The sequence below is a fragment of the Sebastes umbrosus genome, chromosome 22, assembly GCF_015220745.1.
Source record: "Sebastes umbrosus isolate fSebUmb1 chromosome 22, fSebUmb1.pri, whole genome shotgun sequence".
In the NCBI taxonomy this organism is placed as follows: Eukaryota; Metazoa; Chordata; class Actinopteri; order Perciformes; family Sebastidae; genus Sebastes; species Sebastes umbrosus.
In genome coordinates, this window is record NC_051290.1 from 19761086 (window position 1) to 19781852 (window position 20767).

General features: G+C 36.7%; 2 protein-coding genes across 5 annotated transcripts in view; both read left to right on the plus strand.

The window, feature by feature from the left end:
- The window catches only part of LOC119481208 (serine/threonine-protein kinase pim-1-like), a 1020488-nt gene that overhangs the window by 45653 nt on the left and 954068 nt on the right, over window positions 1-20767 (plus strand). The gene's annotated exons all lie outside the window — the stretch shown is intronic.
- zdhhc21 (zinc finger DHHC-type palmitoyltransferase 21) lies at window positions 2785-10516 on the plus strand. Of its 2 annotated transcripts, XM_037757975.1 has the most exons (8): window positions 2785-2893; window positions 4014-4212; window positions 5153-5251; window positions 5550-5661; window positions 5865-6003; window positions 6273-6389; window positions 7006-7049; window positions 9222-9354. In XM_037757975.1, the coding sequence occupies exons 2-8, from the start codon at window positions 4059-4061 to the stop codon at window positions 9352-9354; spliced, it is 798 nt and encodes a 265-aa protein (XP_037613903.1). In that variant the 5' UTR covers window positions 2785-2893; window positions 4014-4058. The 2 variants fall into 2 exon arrangements, with proteins under 2 accessions (XP_037613903.1, XP_037613904.1); XM_037757976.1 differs by lacking the exon at window positions 2785-2893 and having other exon boundaries at window positions 4059-4212; window positions 9222-10516.

The window sequence follows — 20767 nt, forward strand, 5'->3', positions numbered from 1 at the left end:
AATATATTGTTATTAATTTTATTTGTTTGTTTGTTTGTTTTATTGACACAACAAACATTAATTACTTCTTTATTGTTTTCTTCCATTTACATGCATGTTCTTTTTAAATATCTATATATTGTAATTTGCTTAACGAATTGTATATATGTATATAAATGTTTTTGTTTTTATTTTGTTCTTTTCTTTCTTTTTTTTAAATTTATTATTGAATTGACGCTTTGGCAATATTGTTCACAATATTGCCAAAGCGTCAATTCAATAATACATTTTTAAAAAAGAAATTCAATTTGCTTTATTTACTGTCAGGTGACAGTAAATAAAGCAAATTGAATTGAATTGAATTGATATCCCACAATGCAATGCGGTAGTGACGACAACGTTCACAACAGACGTTAACGTACAACTTGGTGACGTCAATAACGCTTCAATCTAAGTGTAAGTATAAGATCTCACTTTTCTTACAAAAGTTGAAGAGTGACATAGATGTAAATTGTTCCTTCTGTGAATCACATCATGAAACTTGCTCTCATTTATTCATGTTTGTTTCTTTTTTTTTTTTTTTACAGTTATCATTTGATATTGCAATATATTGTTATTAATTGTTTTTTATTTGTTTGTTTGTTTAATTGACACAACAAACATTAATTACTTCTTTATTGTTTTCTTCCATTTACATGCATGTTCTTTTTAAATATCTATATATTGTAATTTGCTTAACGAATTGTATATATGTATATAAATGTTTTTGTTTTTATTTTGTTCTTTTCTTTCTTTTTTTTAAATTTATTATTGAATTGACGCTTTGGCAATATTGTTCAGGTGAACAATATTGCCAAAGCGTCAATTCAATAATACATTTTTAAAAAAGAAATTCAATTTGCTTTATTTACTGTCAGGTGACAGTAAATAAAGCAAATTGAATTGAATTGAATTGATATCCCACAATGCAATGCGGTAGTGACGACAACGTTCACAACAGACGTTGACGTACAGCTCGGTGACGTCAATAACGCTTCAATCTAAGTGTAAGTATAAGATCTCACTTTTCTTACAAAAGATAAAGAGCGACATAGATGTAAATTGTTCCTTCTGCGAATCACATCCTGAAACTTGCTCTCATTTATTCTGGTCCTGTAATTTTACATGTGAATTGTGGAAAGAGGTCAATAATTTTATACTTGTTAACATTTTCTCAGATTTTGCACTGTACTATAGAAATATTATATTTGGTTGCTATGATTACAGTGACTAAAGACAGTAATGCATTTTTTCTTATTAATTTAATTTTAATTCTCGCGCAGTTCCACATTAACAAGTGTAAATTTACCCAGACAAAAGCCTAATTTCTTTGTATTTATGAAAGAAATGGAATTATATCTGTCAACAATTTCTTCCTCACAAAACAAAAAAGCAATGAAAACCATGAATGTATGCAATATCTTTAAAGTTTTTAAGTGGAATTATTGTCATACTCTCGCATGGTCTTTTTTATTATTATCTATTTATTTATTTATTTTTATTGTCTTTTTTATTTTTATTTTATGTTGGTTTTGTTTCATTTCTGTTGTCCTTTTATGTTTGGCACAGCTCTTTGTTATGTAAATGCTTTTAATGTTTTCTGCTGTTACTATGTATACTGTCATTTTGAAATAATAAAAAAATATATATATTAAATTCGATTGAAATAGAATAGAATATATACCGTTAATTATTATATAAATGATATATATAATATAATCAAAATATACATTTAAAAAAAAAAAACAGAAGTGAAGGAAGCAGACTGCCTCTACATGTAGTACTCATCTTTCACCAGAAGGAGGCAGCAGACTGTTTTCCCTGTTGCTGCTGGTGCACTGCGCTCCACCGCCCACCAGTCCACAGGATCTGAGTCAAGCTCACGCAGACAACCAGGATAGAAAAGGAAATTTGAATGTTGTCCTTCAAATAAAAGCCTGAGGGGTGTACACTCAAACCAGAGCCCCAGTATTCACCATCTCCCACCAAAAGAGTAAAATTTCTTCTATAAAGAATTTGGATATCTGGAGCAATCTCCAGTAACAAAACACCTATGGATAGATAGATAGATAGATAGATAGATAGATAGATAGATAGATAGATAAATAAATAGAGTATTTTATTATTAATCAATAAAGTACATTGATGCTATACATTATCAATAGTCCTAATGGGAAATTGTGTTATTGCAGCAGCCATTACATCACAAAAAGGCAACATAAGGAAACTCAAAGAGGTAAATAATAAAGTAAGTAAAACAGAAATCATAATTAAAAAAAAATATTTGAGCATATCCCATATTGGTGTAGCAGGATAATTGCATATATGTTGCAAACATGAGTACTGACAATAACTATTCTATTAATCCATACAGTTTATTTATTGAGAAGCTGAAAGCAATGAATTGGGATCCTTTTTGCTTGAAAAGTAAATGATGAAAAAAAATGAAGGTGCTGTTTAATTTTCTGACAATTTGTAATTGCATTATGTGTTTTCTGTTTTTATGTCTGTGAAGCACTTTGTAAACCTGTTTTTGAAAAGTGCTTTATAAATAAAGTTTATTATTATATTATTATAATCCTTTAGCGTTTGGTTGTTCTTCGTAATTTATTTATATAAAATAAATTGAAACTTTTAAATCAACTAATAAAACTATAAATTAATAAAAACTTGTTATTATTAAATATATGTGTTTTATGAATCACAAGAATATAGTCCCATTAAAAAGTGTTTTATTTTGTAAGTAAACCGGAAATGTGTTCGCAGACCAGCGCGCCTGTCCCTTCCGGTCCCGTCCTCCTGTCCAGCCCACAGAGGCTCGGATGAGGAAGTAGCGACACAGACACCTACGCTGGATTGGACAGAAACAAAAAAAGTATGTATCTTTTCCTTTTATCGTAGGAAATCCTGACTGACGCTAAACACAATCAATGACATCATTTACATATGAACGTGTTAATAACGTTAATTAAATCAGATTAGCCTGCTGATGCTAGCTGAGCTAACACAGGAGAGCCCAGCCCATCCTGGCTGTCAGTGTTATCAGTAGTACAGTATGAATGATGGAGCCAGAGAGGTGTTGCAATAACAAGGTTTGTAGAGCAGACTAGCAGGTTTGTGAGGGCTGTTGGTATGCAAATCTAGACTGGGTTAGATTAGCAGATAATGCTAATGTTAAACATGTGTTAGGTGTTGTAGTGTAGTTCAGGTTGGGCTTGTTTATACACCCAGATCTAGACCCAGATCTGCTTTACAGCCTGTGATTATGGCACATGAATAGCAGAAGTAGGCCTGGGTTTCATCTCATGACCAATTTAAGAAAACATGACCCTCCTCAGCACATGTCAGATATCTTAATCATATCATTTTGCTTTTGACTAGTCATCTATGTATAATAACTTTCACTGTCATATAACAGTATTTAAGGCAAAATATCACAGCTTTGTGATGCAAAGTATTTTATTTATTTATTTGCACATATATACAACTGCACAAAATCCAGTCAATGAAAAAAAACAAACAAGAAATGCAACAAAAGTTAAACAACAACAAGAAGTACACAAAATGTGCAGAAAAACCTAACCAAACAGTGGAAAACAATCCAATAAAAACATTGTAATACATAGAAAAAAACAGTACAGAAGAAAAGAAAATATATCTAAACATATCAAAAGATAATTAGACATCATTAATTAAATGTGCTGATAATTTCCCTTTAAAATGTTCTTAGGATAACGAGCTCGTGATAACATGTATTTTGGTGTTCCATATTTGTACACCACGATATCACTAGTGGTAACACTGGTGATAATGGTATCATAGGCTTACGCAAAGAAGTAATATAACAATCACAGTAAAATCAATTTGATCAATTACTGTATGTGTGAGAGAGAGAGAGCGAGCAGGGGATGTTTAGTCAGCCAGTTGCTGTCTGTTATGTGGAGATCTATTTCCAATCATCAAATGGAGATTTGCTTCTGTGTCGGTGTGTTGAGGTCCACTGTAGGTTTCCCCCCCCCACCCCCCGAGTCCCAGCAGCCATGAAGCTTCGACTGCACTTTGTGGTGGACCCCATGGGCTGGCTGTGTATCAGCATGGTGTTTGGGATCTGGCTCTACAACACTTTCTTTGTCACTAAACTGGTTCTGCTTCCACACTACAATGAGGGACACATCCCTTGGGTCATAGTCGTTTGTGAGTATCATCATTGGTATCCCACTGTAGGAATTTCTTTGTTGACACATATGAGAGATTAAAAATAGCATTTCTCAACTGTTGGGGAGAGAGCACTGAAAATGAGTCATTGGAATTCCTGACTACTAGGCTGTATGGATTACACACTTTAAGTAGATTTTGATTTGATTTGATTATATTAGTATTATGTCATGCATAAATGATATGCCCAACCCAAACGGGCTTACAGGACACCATTATTTAGAAAATAAAGAAAAGACAAAGGCAGAAACCAGAGTAGCAGTATAAATTATAAATAACACTAGACAAATAAACCATCCTGATGTTTTTTCCAAGCTTGAGGAAGGAATGTAGCCAACTTATAAGCATTCAAATTAAAGCCGTCCCATTTTATCATCATCCGAGCACCAAAACATGTTGGGATTTTGAACAGACATTTCATTTATAATAGAAGTTTGCAACTCATCATAGTATGGACAATACAAAAGAAAGTGTGATTCATTTTCAACTTCTCCTAACTCGCACAACCTGTTGTCCTCCTGGATGTTTTTAAATCTACTGACTTCAAGGGCCAGAGGAAGGATTCCTGTTCTTACCTGTGCAACTAAAGACCTTTGACTCCTTCATAAGTTTGCCAGAACATAAGATTCAGTGCCATAATTGTACTTGATTTGATTATATGTTCGGAAGTTTGGTTTTAACAATATATCTTTTGACCATTTGTCTTCAACTCTAGCAAGTAACTTTCTTCTAATTGTGTTCATGCTGCATGATAAATTATTACTATACATGAATTGTAATTCAGCTTCTTCAAAAATAGCATGAAGTGCTGTAGCCCACGGAGCATTATGTGAATTACTCCAAAGAAAAACCTTCTTATTGATCCTGTATTGTGACATATTAAGCATCACGTAGAATTGAATACTGTGTATTCCCTCAGGTTATTACATAGCATCAGCACTCTGCTTTGCGGCCCTATTCAGAGCTTCCACAGCAGATCCCGGCCGTCTTCCTGTGGACCCCCACATACCTCACTCCGGTATGGATCCAGAATCCAGTTTGTCAGATTGTGCACATTTAACTGTTTATCCATAAATCTTCATAACTGTAAATAATTAAACATAGTCAATACAGCATTTTAATTCTCCTGTTTTGCTCCTCATGTTACATAACTGGAGCACATTTATTGCATCGCTATCAGCTAATACATTTCCCTTCGGTCTTTAGACCAAATTACAAACAATATGTTATTACTGTGTCACTATGTCTGCTACAAATACTAGAATAATACAACACTACCAGTAATAACCAGTAAACAACTTGTTTTTATGTCACAGAGCGAGAGCAATGGGAGTTGTGCAATAAGTGCAACTTAATGAGACCCAAAAGGTCCCACCACTGCAGCCGTTGTGGACATTGTGTACGCAGAATGGACCACCACTGTCCTTGGTAAGGATACACACACACTTGTGAAGGTCTTACTTTACATATCGGACACAAAACAGTGTTGAAAAGTAGGAATAAATAATAAAAAACAACAAAATTGAATAGCTCGTTGCGAATATAGTTCTGGGAAAACATTTTCTTTTTTTCATGAAAATTGTCAAAAATGATAAAAGGTAATATCTTAAATCTTGTTTGTTTCCTTCCAGGATCAATAACTGTGTGGGAGAAGACAACCACTGGCTCTTCCTGCAGCTCTGTTTCTATGCCCAGGTCCTCAGTTTGTACACCCTGGTGCTGAACTTCTGCCAGTACTATTACTTCCAGCCGCTGACGGGACTAGACCAGGTACATTCTGCAAGAATGATGTCCTCAGTTGACATAAAGAATGTTTTTAGAGCTTACAGACTACATTTCAGACATGCACGTGTAGCAGTATTTATTTAGTTATATTAAAGTCTTATGTAACAGTGCTCAACGCTTTCATCCTCTAAGAATCTGCTACATAAATATATATAATATTTCAACATGAAAAAGTCATCACACATAGAGCTTTGAGATTATGAAAATAAGAGGATTTTACACCGAAGGGTTGCCGTTCTGTTTTCTTCTGCCAGGAGATGTTTACAACACGCCATGAACTGGCTCTGCTGCGAGTCTCGGCGCTCATGGGTTTGGTCATGTTTGCTGGCATGACTAGCTTGTTTTACACTCAGATGTCGGGCATCCTCTCTGTGAGTACTGAGTAACGACTCATTATCTGGTTTCAAATGACATTTACTGCTGTAATTATGTTAATGTGACTTTCCAAGGTAATGTAACTGTTTAGAGTCACTTTGTCGGCTCTATGAAATATGCATGATGGTACTTATTTGCAGTATAATTTAGCTTGATTGTCTTATTGAAAGCATGTTCTGTCTTTTCAAGAACAATCTAACAAAGTAGGCAGCAGCACACAGAGCTGCAGGCACAACCGAATGACATAGTACGCAAAAATAAAACAATCAATGCCAGTAATGGAGCGATCAATAAAAAAGAAACAAGAGAGAGAGTCTGGGGTTAGGCTGTGTGTGTGTGTGTGAGGGAGTGTGCATGCAAGTGTTTGTACATCCTGACAACGACAGCGTTTACCTGCAAGATGTTAAGAATTACATTCAAGTAATTTACAAGCTTTCATCAAGACTTGTGGCGTTGTTGTAATGTTAGAAACATCTATACTTAGCCTCCATGATGAGGTGAGAAACAGCAAGCTGGTGTTTGGAGAAAAGTTTTGTAGAGATGGAGTTTTCTACAGGAGCAATAGATTGAAATCCTCCTCTCATTTTGCGTTGTCCTTTTCCCCCCTTACAGGACACTACCACCATTGAGAAAATGGCTCAGTTCACCAATGAAATGTGAGTCTGTTTAACTCCGTTTATGCCCCACTTATTCGCTTTCTTACCGAGAGTTAGCTCAGAAGATCGATGCCACTCTCATGTCTGTCCACTCAATGTGAAGCTGGAGCCAGCAGCCGCTTAGCTTAGCTTAGCATAAGGACTGGGGAAACAGTTATTCTGGCTCTGTCCAGAGGTTACAAAATACACCTACCAACACCTCTAAAGCTCACTATAAACGTTATATCTTGTTTGTTTAATCCGTCCAAAAAAACAAAGTATAAAAGCGTCAACTGGTGGTTTTATGGGTTTCTTATTATGTGTGTTTTGTCAGGCAACCAACAAAGATTCCAAGCGAAAATATAATGTGTTTATTCGTGAGCTTCAGAGCTGCTTGCAGATGGATTTGGTGACCTCCGGACACAGTTGGGCTAGCTGTTTCCCCCTGTTTACAGTCTTTATGCTAAGCTAAGCTAACCGGCTGCTAGCTCCAGCTTGAACAGATATACAGCGGGTAAAATAAGTATTGAACACGTCACCATTTTTCTCAGTAAATATATTTCCAAAGGTGCTATTGACATGAAATTGTCACCAGATGTTGGTAACAACCCAAGTAATATAAACATACAAAGAAACCAAAACAAATAAGTTCAGAAATTAAGTTATGTGTAATAATGTGAAGTGACACAGGGAAAAAGTATTGAACACATGAAGAAAGGGAGGTACAAAAAGGCATGGAAAGCTGAGACAACAGCTGAAATCTATCAGTAATTAGAAAGCAATCCGGCCCCTTGTCAGTGCAAATTAATATCAGCTGGTTCAGTCCCAACTGATGGCCTATAAAAAGGTGTCTTTTTACCAAGGTGTCACACAAGAAACATCTCATGATGGGTAAAAGCAAAGAGCGCTCTCAAGACCTTCGCAACCTTATTGTTGCAAAATATACTGATGGCATTGGTTACAGACGCATTTCTAAACTTCTGAATGTTCCAGTGAACACTGTTGGGGCCATAATTCGGAAGTGGGAAGAACATCATTTCACCATAAACTGGCCACAACCAAGTGCTCCTCGCAAGATTTCTGACAGAGGAGTGAAAATAATTATCAGAAGAGTTGTCCAAGGCCCCAAGGACCACTTGTGGAGAGCTTCAGAAAGACCTGGAATTAGCAGGTACAATTGTTTCAAAGAAATCAATAAGTAATGCACTCAACCGCCATGGCCTGTATGCACGCTCACCACGCAAGACTCCATTGCTGAAGAAAAAGCATGTTGAAGCTCGTTTAAAGTTTGCTGCACAACATTTGGACAAGCCTGTGAAATACTGGGAGAATATAGTCTGGTCAGATGAGAGCAAAGTTTAACTCTTTGGATGCCATAATACACACCATGTTTGGAGGACAAATGGCACTGCACATCACCCTAAAAACACCATACCAACAGTGAAGTTTGGAGGTGGGAACATCATGATGTGGGGCTGCTTTTCAGCATACGGTACTGGCAAACTTCACATAATTGAAGGAAGGATGAATGGAAAAATGTACCGGGACATTCTTGATAAAAATCTGCTGCCATCTACCAGGATGATGAAGATGAAACGAGGGTGGACATTTCAGCAAGACAATGATCCCAAACACACAGCCAAGGAAACTCTCAATTGGTTTCAGAGAAAGAAAATAAAGCTGATAAATTGGCCCAGCCAATCACCTGACTTGAATCCAATTGAAAATCTATGGAAAGAACTGAAGATCAGAGTTCATAGAAGAGGCCCACGGAACCTTCAAGATTTGAAGACTGTTTGTGTGGAAGAATGGGCCAAAATCACCCCTGAGCAATGCATACGACTAGTTTCTCCATACAGGAGGCGTCTTGAAGCTGTCATTACCAACAAAGGCTTTTGTACAAAGTATTAAATAAATATCAGTAAGCATGTTCAATACTTTTTCCCTGTGTCATTTCACACTATTACACATAACTTAATTTCTGAACGTATTTGTGTTGGTTTCTTTGTATGTTTATATTACTTGGGTTGTTACCAACATCTGGTGAAAATTTCATGTCAATAGCACCTTTGGAAATATATTTACTGAGAAAAATGGTGACGTGTTCAATACTTATTTTACCCGCTGTATGTAAGTGGTATCACTCAGTTAGTTTAACATGAATAATTGCTTTTTTTTTTTTCTTCTCTTCAGATATGGCTCAAAGAAATCCTGGCAGTGGGCGCTAGCTGAAGTTTGTGGCACTCGCTGGAAATTCCTGTGGCTCATCCCGCTCCGAAGCAGGCAGCCGATCCAAGCCAGCCACCACTTCCGCACCCACGTGTAGGCCGGTAGCACTACAGTAGCTCCTGGGCTGCCATGATGAAACACTGTATACACACTTAAGAATCCATCTGCTCGCCTCCATTGTCCTCTTTTGTGCTATGGGAGCTGGGCAGCAGCTTTGGTATGTGGATATCCTAAGCTTTTTTTTTTTTGCCTTTCTCTACAAGGCCCAGACTGGCAGTAAACAGGGTCAAGAAACACCTAAAGGAGTGACGGGAAAATTATGCTTTTTTTACTCACTGTGACTGCTACTTTCAGCATTTGGAAACCACTTTTAATGGCTAATTGCATCAGAAGGATGGAAGTGTTCACCTGAAAGCAGCTGGCGAAATGGAACCCCTCTCAGGTTACTTTAGAGCCTTTACTACTGACCTTTAATCAGCTACAGACAGAATCAGTGTGTCTATTAGAAAGGCATTTCTGTGTAAAGTTTGTGCCTTGTTTCTTTTAACTATGTCCTTTTTATTTGCCATGCATGAGCTGTTTTTTTTTTTATTTTTAGATTTTCTGGTTGTTGATCTTCCAGTGTGGAAATTTCTTGTGAATAGCGAAGGGATCTGGCGTCAACTGCATTCCTGATGATTTATGAATGTTTTCTTGCATTGTTCTATGAACGTTTTATCTATGAAGTGATGTTTTATGAAGCTTGGCCACAGAACAAAGTTCACAACTTGAATACTGATATGTGATACTTTTATGACACGACCAGCCGGGTATTATGAAGTGTAATAGCAAGCCGATAGTGAACACTTCACCATGCCATGGTAAAAATCCAAAAGTAGAAACAAGTTTATACTATCAATCTTAAGCTGTAGATGTCGTAGTCAAAGCTGCTGTATAACGAGCATTCCACAGCCAATTAACCTGCAGTGAAATCCTTATTGAAGATGTTTGAGTGTCAAATACTATCAAATAATACTTAAATCACTACGTTTATCTTAAAGGAATAGTTCGACATTTTAGGAAATACACTTTTGTGCTTTCTTGCCCAGCGTAAGATGAAAAGATAGATACTCTCATGTCAGAAAGTGGTATTGGACTTCTCATCTAACTCTCGGCAAGAAAGCAAATATAATTCCCCAAATATCAAACTGTTCCTTTAAATCTGTTCAGCTTAAAGGAACAGTCTGTAACATTTAGGGGGATCTATTGGCAGAAATGGAATATAAATATTAGAAAGTATGTTTTCTTTAGTGTATAATCACCTGAAAATACAAATAGTATTTTTGTTTATATCTACATAAGGAGCAGGTCCTCTTCACAGAGCCGGCTGCCATGTTTCTACAGTAGCCCACAACGGACAAACTAAACACTGGCTCTGGAGAGGGCCATTCATGTTTTCGCGTCGGCCACCATCGATTTTCTACACGCTTGGCACGCGGTAGTTTCAGTTGGTTGCAATCTGCAACCTCACCGCTAGATGCCACCAAATCCTACACACTGGCCCTTTAAGTCTGCTCTGTCAACCATAGCACTTACAATGCATTAGCACAGATTTTATTTTTTATATTATTACTCCCGATGATATCATTTGTGGTTTACTATGTTAATGCTGTAGCTGTCATAGTTAGGTCTTAAATGTGTCTGAAACTAGTGGCTTTATAAATGCGTATCTTTATCAGTAATACAAAAACTAGCAGATTAGTCTACATGTGGTGACATACAGCTAGTTTACACTATTTATGATGGTTTTGCTGTATGCTATGGTACTGTTTAGAGATTTTATTGAATTATTTAACAGGATACGTAAGGAGAAGATGATTCAGTGCATAATACTGGCAGAGCACGGTTGTCATTGTCTATAATACTTGGCAATCCCATAGGTAAACCTGTACGTAGACAAAGCTTGCCATGTGTGAGAAATATAACAATATCCAAGTAGTTTTAAGTGCCTTTTATAGGTTTTCTTTTTACTCTCACAGTACATCGTCGTCATGTTGGTCTCCATAAAAGCCAAAGACCCGGGGAAATGTTGCAATAGTCAGCAAGCATTCAGTAAATGCATGTTTCACCAAGTTTCTGAAGGTAGCGGTTTTAATATTATGCACTGATTTTCACACTAGCGCACTGTTTTACTGCATCAATGGCACAGTTGAAAGAAAGTCTCCACTTAAAGTTATTGTATTTTATGTGTATTTTCTTTTCTTCTTTTTTATTCATATCTTAAATCAGATTGTTCACGTTTGCATGGGTGTGTGTTGATAACTTTGCTCAGTGGTTTTTATAACTCAGATTCAGGTTCTTGGATGTTTGTGTGAATTTTATTAAATTATTTTTGTTTGTTTGGTGGTGGGATGATGGGTGGGCAAATGGGTGGGATTGGTATTCAATAAGGTGGCACTGATAGATCAGCCGATTAGACTGTTGTCAGGCTATTGAATAGGCGTTATCGGTCACTATAAGCTCCATAGATGTGGGTTAATAGGGGCCTACTACACCCACTAGTAGGTTTTATCATCTATTCACATGGTACATCAACGAAAGAAGGTATAAAAGAACACGACAGCAACCTCTTGCGACTGTAGTAGTTATGACAGGAGCAGGAAGTCAGGCGCTGTAGTACCCAGGAGGCCGGGGATCGCATCCCGTGTGAAACCAACAATGTGTAGTTGTCTTTGTGTTCCCAAGCGTTAAGTTTTGCTTTCACTTTTGAAACAGTTATTTTAACCCAAAACACAATGTTTTTCCCTAAACTTGGTTTTGTTGCCTAAACCTAAAGAAGCCTTTTCGTGTGTGTTCAAAACGTAACGTTTCATTCAGTTTTACAACGTGTTAAAACGTGTTCCCTTTTCAGTTTCACTTTCACTTTTACAATGTAGTAGGCCCCTACTGACCCACATCTATGGTGCTTATAGCGACCGATAACGCCTATTTAACAGCCTGATAACAGTCAAATCGGGCGCATAGATTAAATCCAGTTTCTTTTACAAATGATGTTTGAAAGCAATAAGCATTGTGTATAAGTAAAGCCATCCGTATTGTTACAACAGTAGTGAAAATCTGACATGTATTGTGAAGTGTGTAAATTGGGTGGATGAGATTCACTAACCCGACTTAAACGTGTCAATACTTTCTGCAACCCCAGCCAAGATTACTACTACTGTAGCTGCTGTGTACGTATATGGAGGTGTGAGCATTTCCCGGCTATTATCTGGCGTCCTCCAGGGCTCTCAGTTTGGATCTGTGCAATTTTGTTCACATTGTTCATTTGCTGTTTTCGGAAAGCTTTATTTTTTTTTGATTCAGACCTCAAACACTGGAACAGTTAAGTTTTGTGAATTAAATGAGTACACCATAAATATGTTATCCATTTCTTTATGTCTAGAAAGCCCTGTTAGAAATCTGTATTCATTGTGATTATATAAAATATCATATAGGTATTCATTCATATTTTAATAAATTAGATTCTGGATAAGTTCGAGTTGATTCTTTTCTCCTTTTTCAACTTGCCATTTAGCAACCTAAGTTTTGGCGTCAGCTGAAACTTTTATTTTACTATTATGGAAATAAGGAGCAGAATTAGTGTAGCACAAGATGTCAGTATTTTCAAAAACAGCATTTATCAAATGGAGACCTTGGCTATGACACTAGCTTTGAAGGAGCAGTAGACCTTTTATCTTGTTTATCTGTGGAACACCAAAAAATGACAAAATGTAGGCCTGGTAAAAGGTTATCAGGCAAGTAAAAAATATGACTGAATACATAAATAAATAATATTATAATAATAATATTAATAGCGTGTTCAAAGACTGCAGACAAATTGCTTCCCTTTGTCTATTAAGTGATGTGATCGGCCGTAAAATGTGTAATGTGATGACACACCGGCCCACAATAAGATCGATCCTTGTGACCTGTTCAACACACCCAGTACTGTACTTTAATTGAGAGAATACCTACAGTATTATTCATTAGTAGCATTTGAATGGACTCATAATAACATAATGAAATATAATGTTTTCTGCCATGGACAAGATATTCACTTTAAACAAAAAGAAAAAAGTTTTTATTCTAATTTTCTGCCATTTCTTTTTATTTCTGACTCTGTAGCATATAAAGTCCGACTGCCTGAATGGTTCAACTGCTGTCTGATTCTCTCAGTAGGCTGCAATGTGTCACAATAAGAGCCCAAGCAGCAGTTCAATTGTCAACCGAATGGTCATTGTCCTGAACAGTTCTTAAGTCTCAGTGAGGCGTGTGTAATGTGTGCATGATCCGTGAACATTATCTATGTGTGTTGTCTAAAATGGTAACATGTTTTAAACAAGCACTGACAGGGCGATTTGGTGACCTATTTGGTGACCTATTTGGTGCCCTAGGCAAGATTTTAGCTTGTGCCCCTTGCATTGCAGCCAAACTCCTTTCTTCGAAAGGCTTAACACCCTTCCCCAAAATTAGGCAGGCACTGTAAATTTATTCGTCATGATTATCCCACCCGAGGAACCGCTCACTCTGCGCCCTACACACTAGAATGTAAAGTTAATAACTGATGGTAAATAAGCCTATATACTTGAACATCTGCAAATTTGTTTATATTTCAAAGCATGTATATGTATCTCGTCCTATGCGAAATGTTAGATTAATTAATCTGTATATATGTTTTATTTGACTAATTATGTGTTTGCTGGCTTTTTTATTTTTTATTTATTTCATATTACATTTTTTATTTTTTATTTTTAATGAAATTTTTCTTCGCTTTTTGCTATTTACTTTTTTTAATTTATTTAATTTTTTATCTTATTACTTAATTTTGAACCATCATTCCCTGTGTAGATATGTTATTATACGTTATTTTGTCTAGGCAGTGTGAGAATGGGAGAAAGTGAAAATGCTCTGTGTTAAACATCTGTGAAAAATATTATTTTTCTTAAATAAAAATATTATTGTTGCTTTATGTCTTTGAGATTAAGCTATGCAGATCAAACTGCATTTCTCAAAATAATGTTGTAGGTTATTCCCCAAACACCTGACTAGTCTTTCCAACTGTCCCTAATGAATTGAAGGTGGGAGTAACTGATGTTAACCGAGCTAATACTAGTCTGCTCCAACGGTATCTACCATGCAATAGATAAACTATTCATTCATCATATTACCTCTGTCTTCTTCCCGGGTGATGTGGCGGGCAACCCAGAAAATAGGGCCTATTTAATAGGCTACGTAGTTATGTTGTTGTGGGCTTTTTTTTAAATATTTTTAAATAATAGGATTGAAATAATGTTAGAATTTTCTTTTTTTAATTTTTCTATTTGGGGCGCCCTTATGGATGGATGGCGTCCCTATCATTCACCTATACCGCCTATGCCTATGCACTGAACACACGCCCATACGTGCACGTAGACACATTTTATTGCCCTTAACAACCCCAACCGGCTCTGTCTCCAGCCCCAACAAGGTCATCCCAGACTAAATCGGTAGAGGATCAAGATTGTTTTTGTTATGCCACAATTTTCTCAGTATTAGCAACTGGGCGAGCAAGAAATGGATCATTTGTAGGCAGGCATATTAATAAATCAAAACCTTTGCCCTTACATTAACAACACCACGGTTCTTAGATGTTTTCAAGACATAAATAAAACCACATAATAGCGGTGGGAGTAAAAATTAAATGAATTCAACCATTATTTAATTAGGATATTAAATTACACTATCAGTGAAATTAAAATATCCCTCCTTTTCTCAGGGACCTCATCAATTCCCTAAAGGACACGTCATGACCACACTTTGAGCATCCCTAAAATACAAAACATAGTAACGTAGCAACCTTATATTTGTATGCCATCTGTCTTATTATGGCTGATGCTTGATCTTTATGAAGGTGCTTAACAATATCTTTTAAAATAAATTAGTAAAGAACATCAATATGATCCTGGAATAAATCTGATTTCTGTTGTTGTTTTCAGAACTAATATCCAAACCAGTGTTTGTAATAAAATATATTAACACACCAATATGTTTTAATGAGCCTGGGGTGAAATTTAATTAGTGAGTTTGGGGCTTTGGGACGGCACCATTTAAGGAGTCCTGTCTAGATAATAGCAGTCTGCGGCGGCCTGCGTTAAACGTGCTCTTAATCTCTGGTAATGGTTGGTCAACTGGACTAATTAAATAATTGACCACCTGCTACTTTTACAGTCTATGACATCTGGCTGAACAAAAGAAATAATTAGCCACATGCTTGATAAACATAAACTATATGCTTGGAACAGTTATCTCTCAGATACGAGGCTGTTTACCTGTCTCGGATTGGAGGCTTGGCGTGTTCTGCTCCCGTTTTGCCAAGCCGAGACGAGGATTAAGTCTCGGAGATGGAAGATAAAATTCATGATCGGATCACAAATTATTGGTAGCATGGTCATTCTTTTATTTCTATCCATATGGGCCATATATCCTATATGATTTGGTGATTAGGCTCATCCCTAACATCAGTTATGCTTTGGTTAGATGGCTTTTTTTGATATTGTGCTTCAGTAAAGATCCCACATATTTGAAACAATTTGGAGTTGTTGTTATTGGTGTTTCTCTGCATAAAATAATCAAAAATGTCAAATTAGACTATCGGATTCCACTTTTTTCATTTAAAAAAAATATTATTGTATTGTTTTTCACTGTTCATGAAGGCATAACTAGATTTTTTAGACCTCAGTGAGTCATGTGGTTGGGTTGCCAGTGGCAGGTGTCTTCTGCTACGTTCCTCTATATTCAGCTCCGCGGCTGAACTTCCTGAACACGGAGGTATTGATTGGCCTATTGATTTTCAAATAAGCTCTCGTTGTAGAAAGTAGAAATCCAATTAAAAGTTCAACTTGAAACCGTTAATCCAATCAAGACGATGAAATGTATCGATTTTACCCTCAAAATCAATAAGGTGCACGCGGCCCTCGTGCGAGCGGGGCCCTGAACGCTTTCCTTTCTCCAAAAGAATGGGTCAGTTAAACTCCAGAGGATGAACTCCCTGTCAGACCTCTTATGAACAGATGTATACAACTTCTAAAACTCTAAATAGAGAAATTCAAATAGACCTATTTAAGATATGATGAGAATATGACCATGTTTTACAGCCGTGGTCTCCAAAAAAGAAGAAAGAATAAAGAAATAATGCATCTGTAGTGGACCTTTAAAACATCAGTTAAAAATCATGTTGATAAGCAATTCTCATAAAGTTAGAAAAAGTCATTAAAAGTGCAGGTTGTGATCTGCGGTGAGGCTTCAGATTGCAACCAACTGAAACTTCTCCTGTAACGCTCCAAAGTTACGCTACATTTTGGCGAGGAAAACCCGTCATGGTCATTTTCAAAAGGGGTCCCTTGACCTATGACCTCCAGATATGTGAATGAAAATGGGTTCTATGGGTACCCACGAGTCTCCCTTTTACAGACATGCCCACTTTATGATAATCACATGCAGTTTGGGGCAAGTCATAGTCAAGTCAGCACACTGACACACTGACAGCTGTTGTTGCCTGTTGGGCTGCAGTTTGCCATGTTATGATTTGAGCATATTGTTTTATGCTAAATGCAGTACCTGTGAGGGTTTCTGGACAATATTTGTCATTGTTTTGTGTCGTTAATTGATTACCATTAATAAATATATACATACATTTGCATAAAGCAGCATATTTACCCATTCCCATGTTTATAAGAGTATTAAATACTTGACAAATCTCCCTTTAAGGTACATTTTGAACAGATAAAAATATGTGATTAATCGCGATTAACTATTTTAATCTATTGACAGCCGTAGTAAAAACGTGAATGGCCCTATCGAGAGCCAGTTTTTGGTTTGTCAGTTCTGGGCTACTGTAGAAACATGGTGGTCGGCTCCGTGAAGAAGACCATATGTAGATATAAACGGCTCATTCTAAGGTAACGAAAACACAACGATTCATATTTTCAGGTGATTACACACCAGAGAAAACATCTAATATTATATCCTATTTCTACTAATAGATCCCCCTAAATGTTATACACCGTTCCTTTAAGTATCACGGTGATAAAACAATATTAAGAGCTGTCAAAAAAGGGTCCAGTGTTTACTGAAGCAGAACATTATGGTAAAAAAACAGCTTTTTAAATATGTACATATATATAAACCAGTTATTTTTTAATGCTAAATAATGTGTTAATTAAAGAATAAAATGTAACAACATGTAATCATACAGAATAAATTGTTAAAAAAAAAAGATGTTGAAAATAATAATATAGATTACTTCAAATAGACATTTGCCTTCCACCGTGACTGCTGAGTGTCTCATTGTTCTCGGCGTTTAAGAACCAATTAAATTGGTCAGCTCCTAATTAGGATCCTAATTAGTGCTTTATTAAAGTCAGGTGCACTGAAAAGGTCAGCTGTGAACAGTCACTTATTAAAAGCAGCTATGGAGTGCAATCAAGGCAAACATACAGCATGTTGTCTATACTGCCTAATTAGTGTTTAAGTCCTACTTTAATTCCATCATATTTCCATGAAATGTCAACTGCGTTAGATTGAACCCAACGTGCTTAAATATAGCGTCCAATAACTTCTGATTTGAGTGTATATGTGCCAAAAACTACAATATAGTCAAGTGAAATTCTTCATTTCCAAGCTGTTGTTTTCCATCTACTTGTCAAATTAATGCTAAGTTGCTCTTGCTAAGTCCACCCACCATCCCTGGTGGGGAAATCCAGCTGCCACCGAGCCCACCGAGCGGCCTCAGAGAGGAGGATTGGAATGTGGCAGGACAGAAAAGGTCTTTTCAGATGGCATTCACATAACATTTACATGGACACGCCAAAATGTCTTAATTCATGGATCTAAAATACAGTTGACTCCGAGAAACCCTGACAGTCAGTGAATGCAACAGGTCTTTTGATGACTTCTTGATCTTCATGAGTGCTTTTAGGTAAAAAATTGGGCCGTGTTTAAAGAGAACAATCATTTTCAGTTGTATTAGAAACAACAAATGGTAACACTTCATCTTACAGGTCCACAAATTTCCTGGTAGGTGATAATTAGCAAGTAACCTATTTGAAATTTCTTTGGAATTACTGCTATATTACCCCAATATTTACCTCAAATTTTACCGAAAATAACTTTATTATAAACAATTATATGCTAAAATAGCATAGACTTGTTAAATAGGGTCCTTCAGCTTGAGAAGCGACTGTGCACTGCTCTTCTTCGGAGGTGGAAAACTAATAGAAGACACTTCTGATCAGACACAAATCTCACTATTGTGATTTATTGTCTACACAAATGTAACCTGCTAGCTGATGTCATGATTCAGGGAGTTTTTTAAGAAATTTCAATTAAGTTATTTGCTAATTATTATCTATTTATCAGCAGACATGGAAATAAAACAAATTGATTAACTTTGTATTCTTTTCCTGTAAATGTATTAAATAAATTACCAGCTATTGGGAAATAGCGTAATATAATTTAATGTAATTTTCGATCAATTTTGAGTTAAATATTGGGGTAATTTGGCAGTAATTCCAAAGAAATTTCAAATAGGTTACTTGCTAATTATCACCTAATTACCACGAAATTTGCGGACCAACAAATTCCTCAAAACAATGCAATATTATATCTCACTATTTGAAATGACCTTTAGCTACAGTGATATGAAGCTGCTCTCCAGTGGATAACTTCCAGCCCTGGTGGTGGGTGGTGGGGGGAGAAGAAGAGGAGGAGGTTGGTGTACAGTAGGAGGGAGGGGGGGATGGTGAGGGTTGCAGGGTCACGGCTCTTGTAATTACCACAGTCAGGTTCGAGTCACTGGTCAAGTGGAAGCTGTTTTTTTTTCTTTTCCCATGATGCAACGTTGTCAAGGACTGGCCTATACATGTGGCACAGCATGCCTCCACTGATGCCCCTCTGATTAGGTGTCTTATCCTCCAGCCGGGAGCACAGTGATGGCTGGGAAACTGACCGAGAGGTCCATTAAATGGCAGCTTTGTTATGACATGTCAGCGAGGACGTGGTGGATGGTAAGTGGAGCTCTTTTTGTCTTATCTTCTTCCTCTTAAATCACCTTTGTTAAGAACATCACTATTAAGCAACTTCAAAAAGGCTATTATTTCATGTATTAAATGTTAGATGACTTCTGACATTGTGTGGGAAGATATGTCTGCAGATATCCATGTCTAGTTTCCAACTGCCAAGTCAAAATATCACAGATATTCTGCTGATTACTATCTATTACCTTTTGTACCATTATTTTGTTGGGAGTTGTTTGGGTCTTTGTGTGTCTGTGCCCAGGTCAAGAATGACGACATTTGCAGACGTGAGAGATATTGTACAGGAGGCTATTTAATATGAAACTGCAGCACTTAACTTGTATTGTCACATTCAAAAGAGATAGCTTTTATTTAAGTCATATTTTCAAGATCATCCCTGGCACTATCATTCATTTCTGAATGGATGTGATCTTCAAGGACAGCAGTGGAAACTTTTATCGCTGAAGTGTTTTATTGCAAGGAACTGAGATTTTTCCAGATGAGGAGGAGTGATAATGGTTAAAGTTATTTTTTGCTGAGATCAATAACCAAAGGAACTATTTAGCCTCCCTTCAGAGTAAGAGCGTTCCTCAAGTGCACCTCTCTGTGCACCCTCTGCGTTAATTTGATAGTGTCGGACAAAGAGCCCTTTCTCCAGCCCGCGCCTTTCCCATGCTGAAGAGGCAACCCAGGCTGACATTTCTCTCTGAATATTTATTTACTTGTTCGACTACAGCCGAGCTTTTATTGTGCTCCAGGGTTTAAGTTGAGGTCTGTTTGTCTGCCTCAATGCATATGAGCTCAGAGGATTGACCTTTGCTGCTCCGGCCAGGCTGCTGCTGTTTGCTTGCTATTCTATTTGTATTGGTGATGTTCATTCTTTGCTCATACTGCATTATATAAATCAAATTGGTTTCAATCTGCAAGGTCATATAAAGAAAGAGTGCGTTTAAGATCTCAGGAGGGATTTTAAGCAATTTTCAGCAAGCAGGGACAGAATATGATGTGCGTCATGGTCAGAAATAGCATCTAATTAAAAGTTCATATTAAAGGTTAGTATATTGAAGGATTTAGCCGAGACCAGCTGCTGTCTTGTCATGAAAAGTTACCTACAGTACAGCTGTTGTGAAAGGCCCATAGGAAATGGTGTAATTGGTAGGAAATGGCATGATCGCACAGTGAAGTACCTCTAGTGCTGCTCTTGAGTTTAACAATCTGAAGGCGTCTTTATTTATTCACATCATCTTTTGCTGTAGCAAGATCACTGAGGTGATAGAAGCAGCGGTAGCCTTGTAATACGACTGTATTACAGCTTATTTGTATACCACATACATTTTTTTGAGAATCCAAATCACATTTTTTTATTCTCTGACTTCTCTTTACTTTGATTATTTAAGTTAAATGTCCAGCATATTGATATAAGATACAGGGCCGGATTAA

Bases quoted from the DNA above. Each gene is read 5' to 3' on its own strand.
- zdhhc21 (XM_037757975.1), top strand. From the start codon at position 4,059: ATGAAGCTTCGACTGCACTTTGTGGTGGACCCCATGGGCTGGCTGTGT. The intron at 5,252-5,549 runs GTATGGATCCAG...TTTATGTCACAG, and splicing joins CCCCCACATACCTCACTCCG to AGCGAGAGCAATGGGAGTTG. The intron at 6,004-6,272 runs GTACATTCTGCA...TTCTTCTGCCAG, and splicing joins CGCTGACGGGACTAGACCAG to GAGATGTTTACAACACGCCA.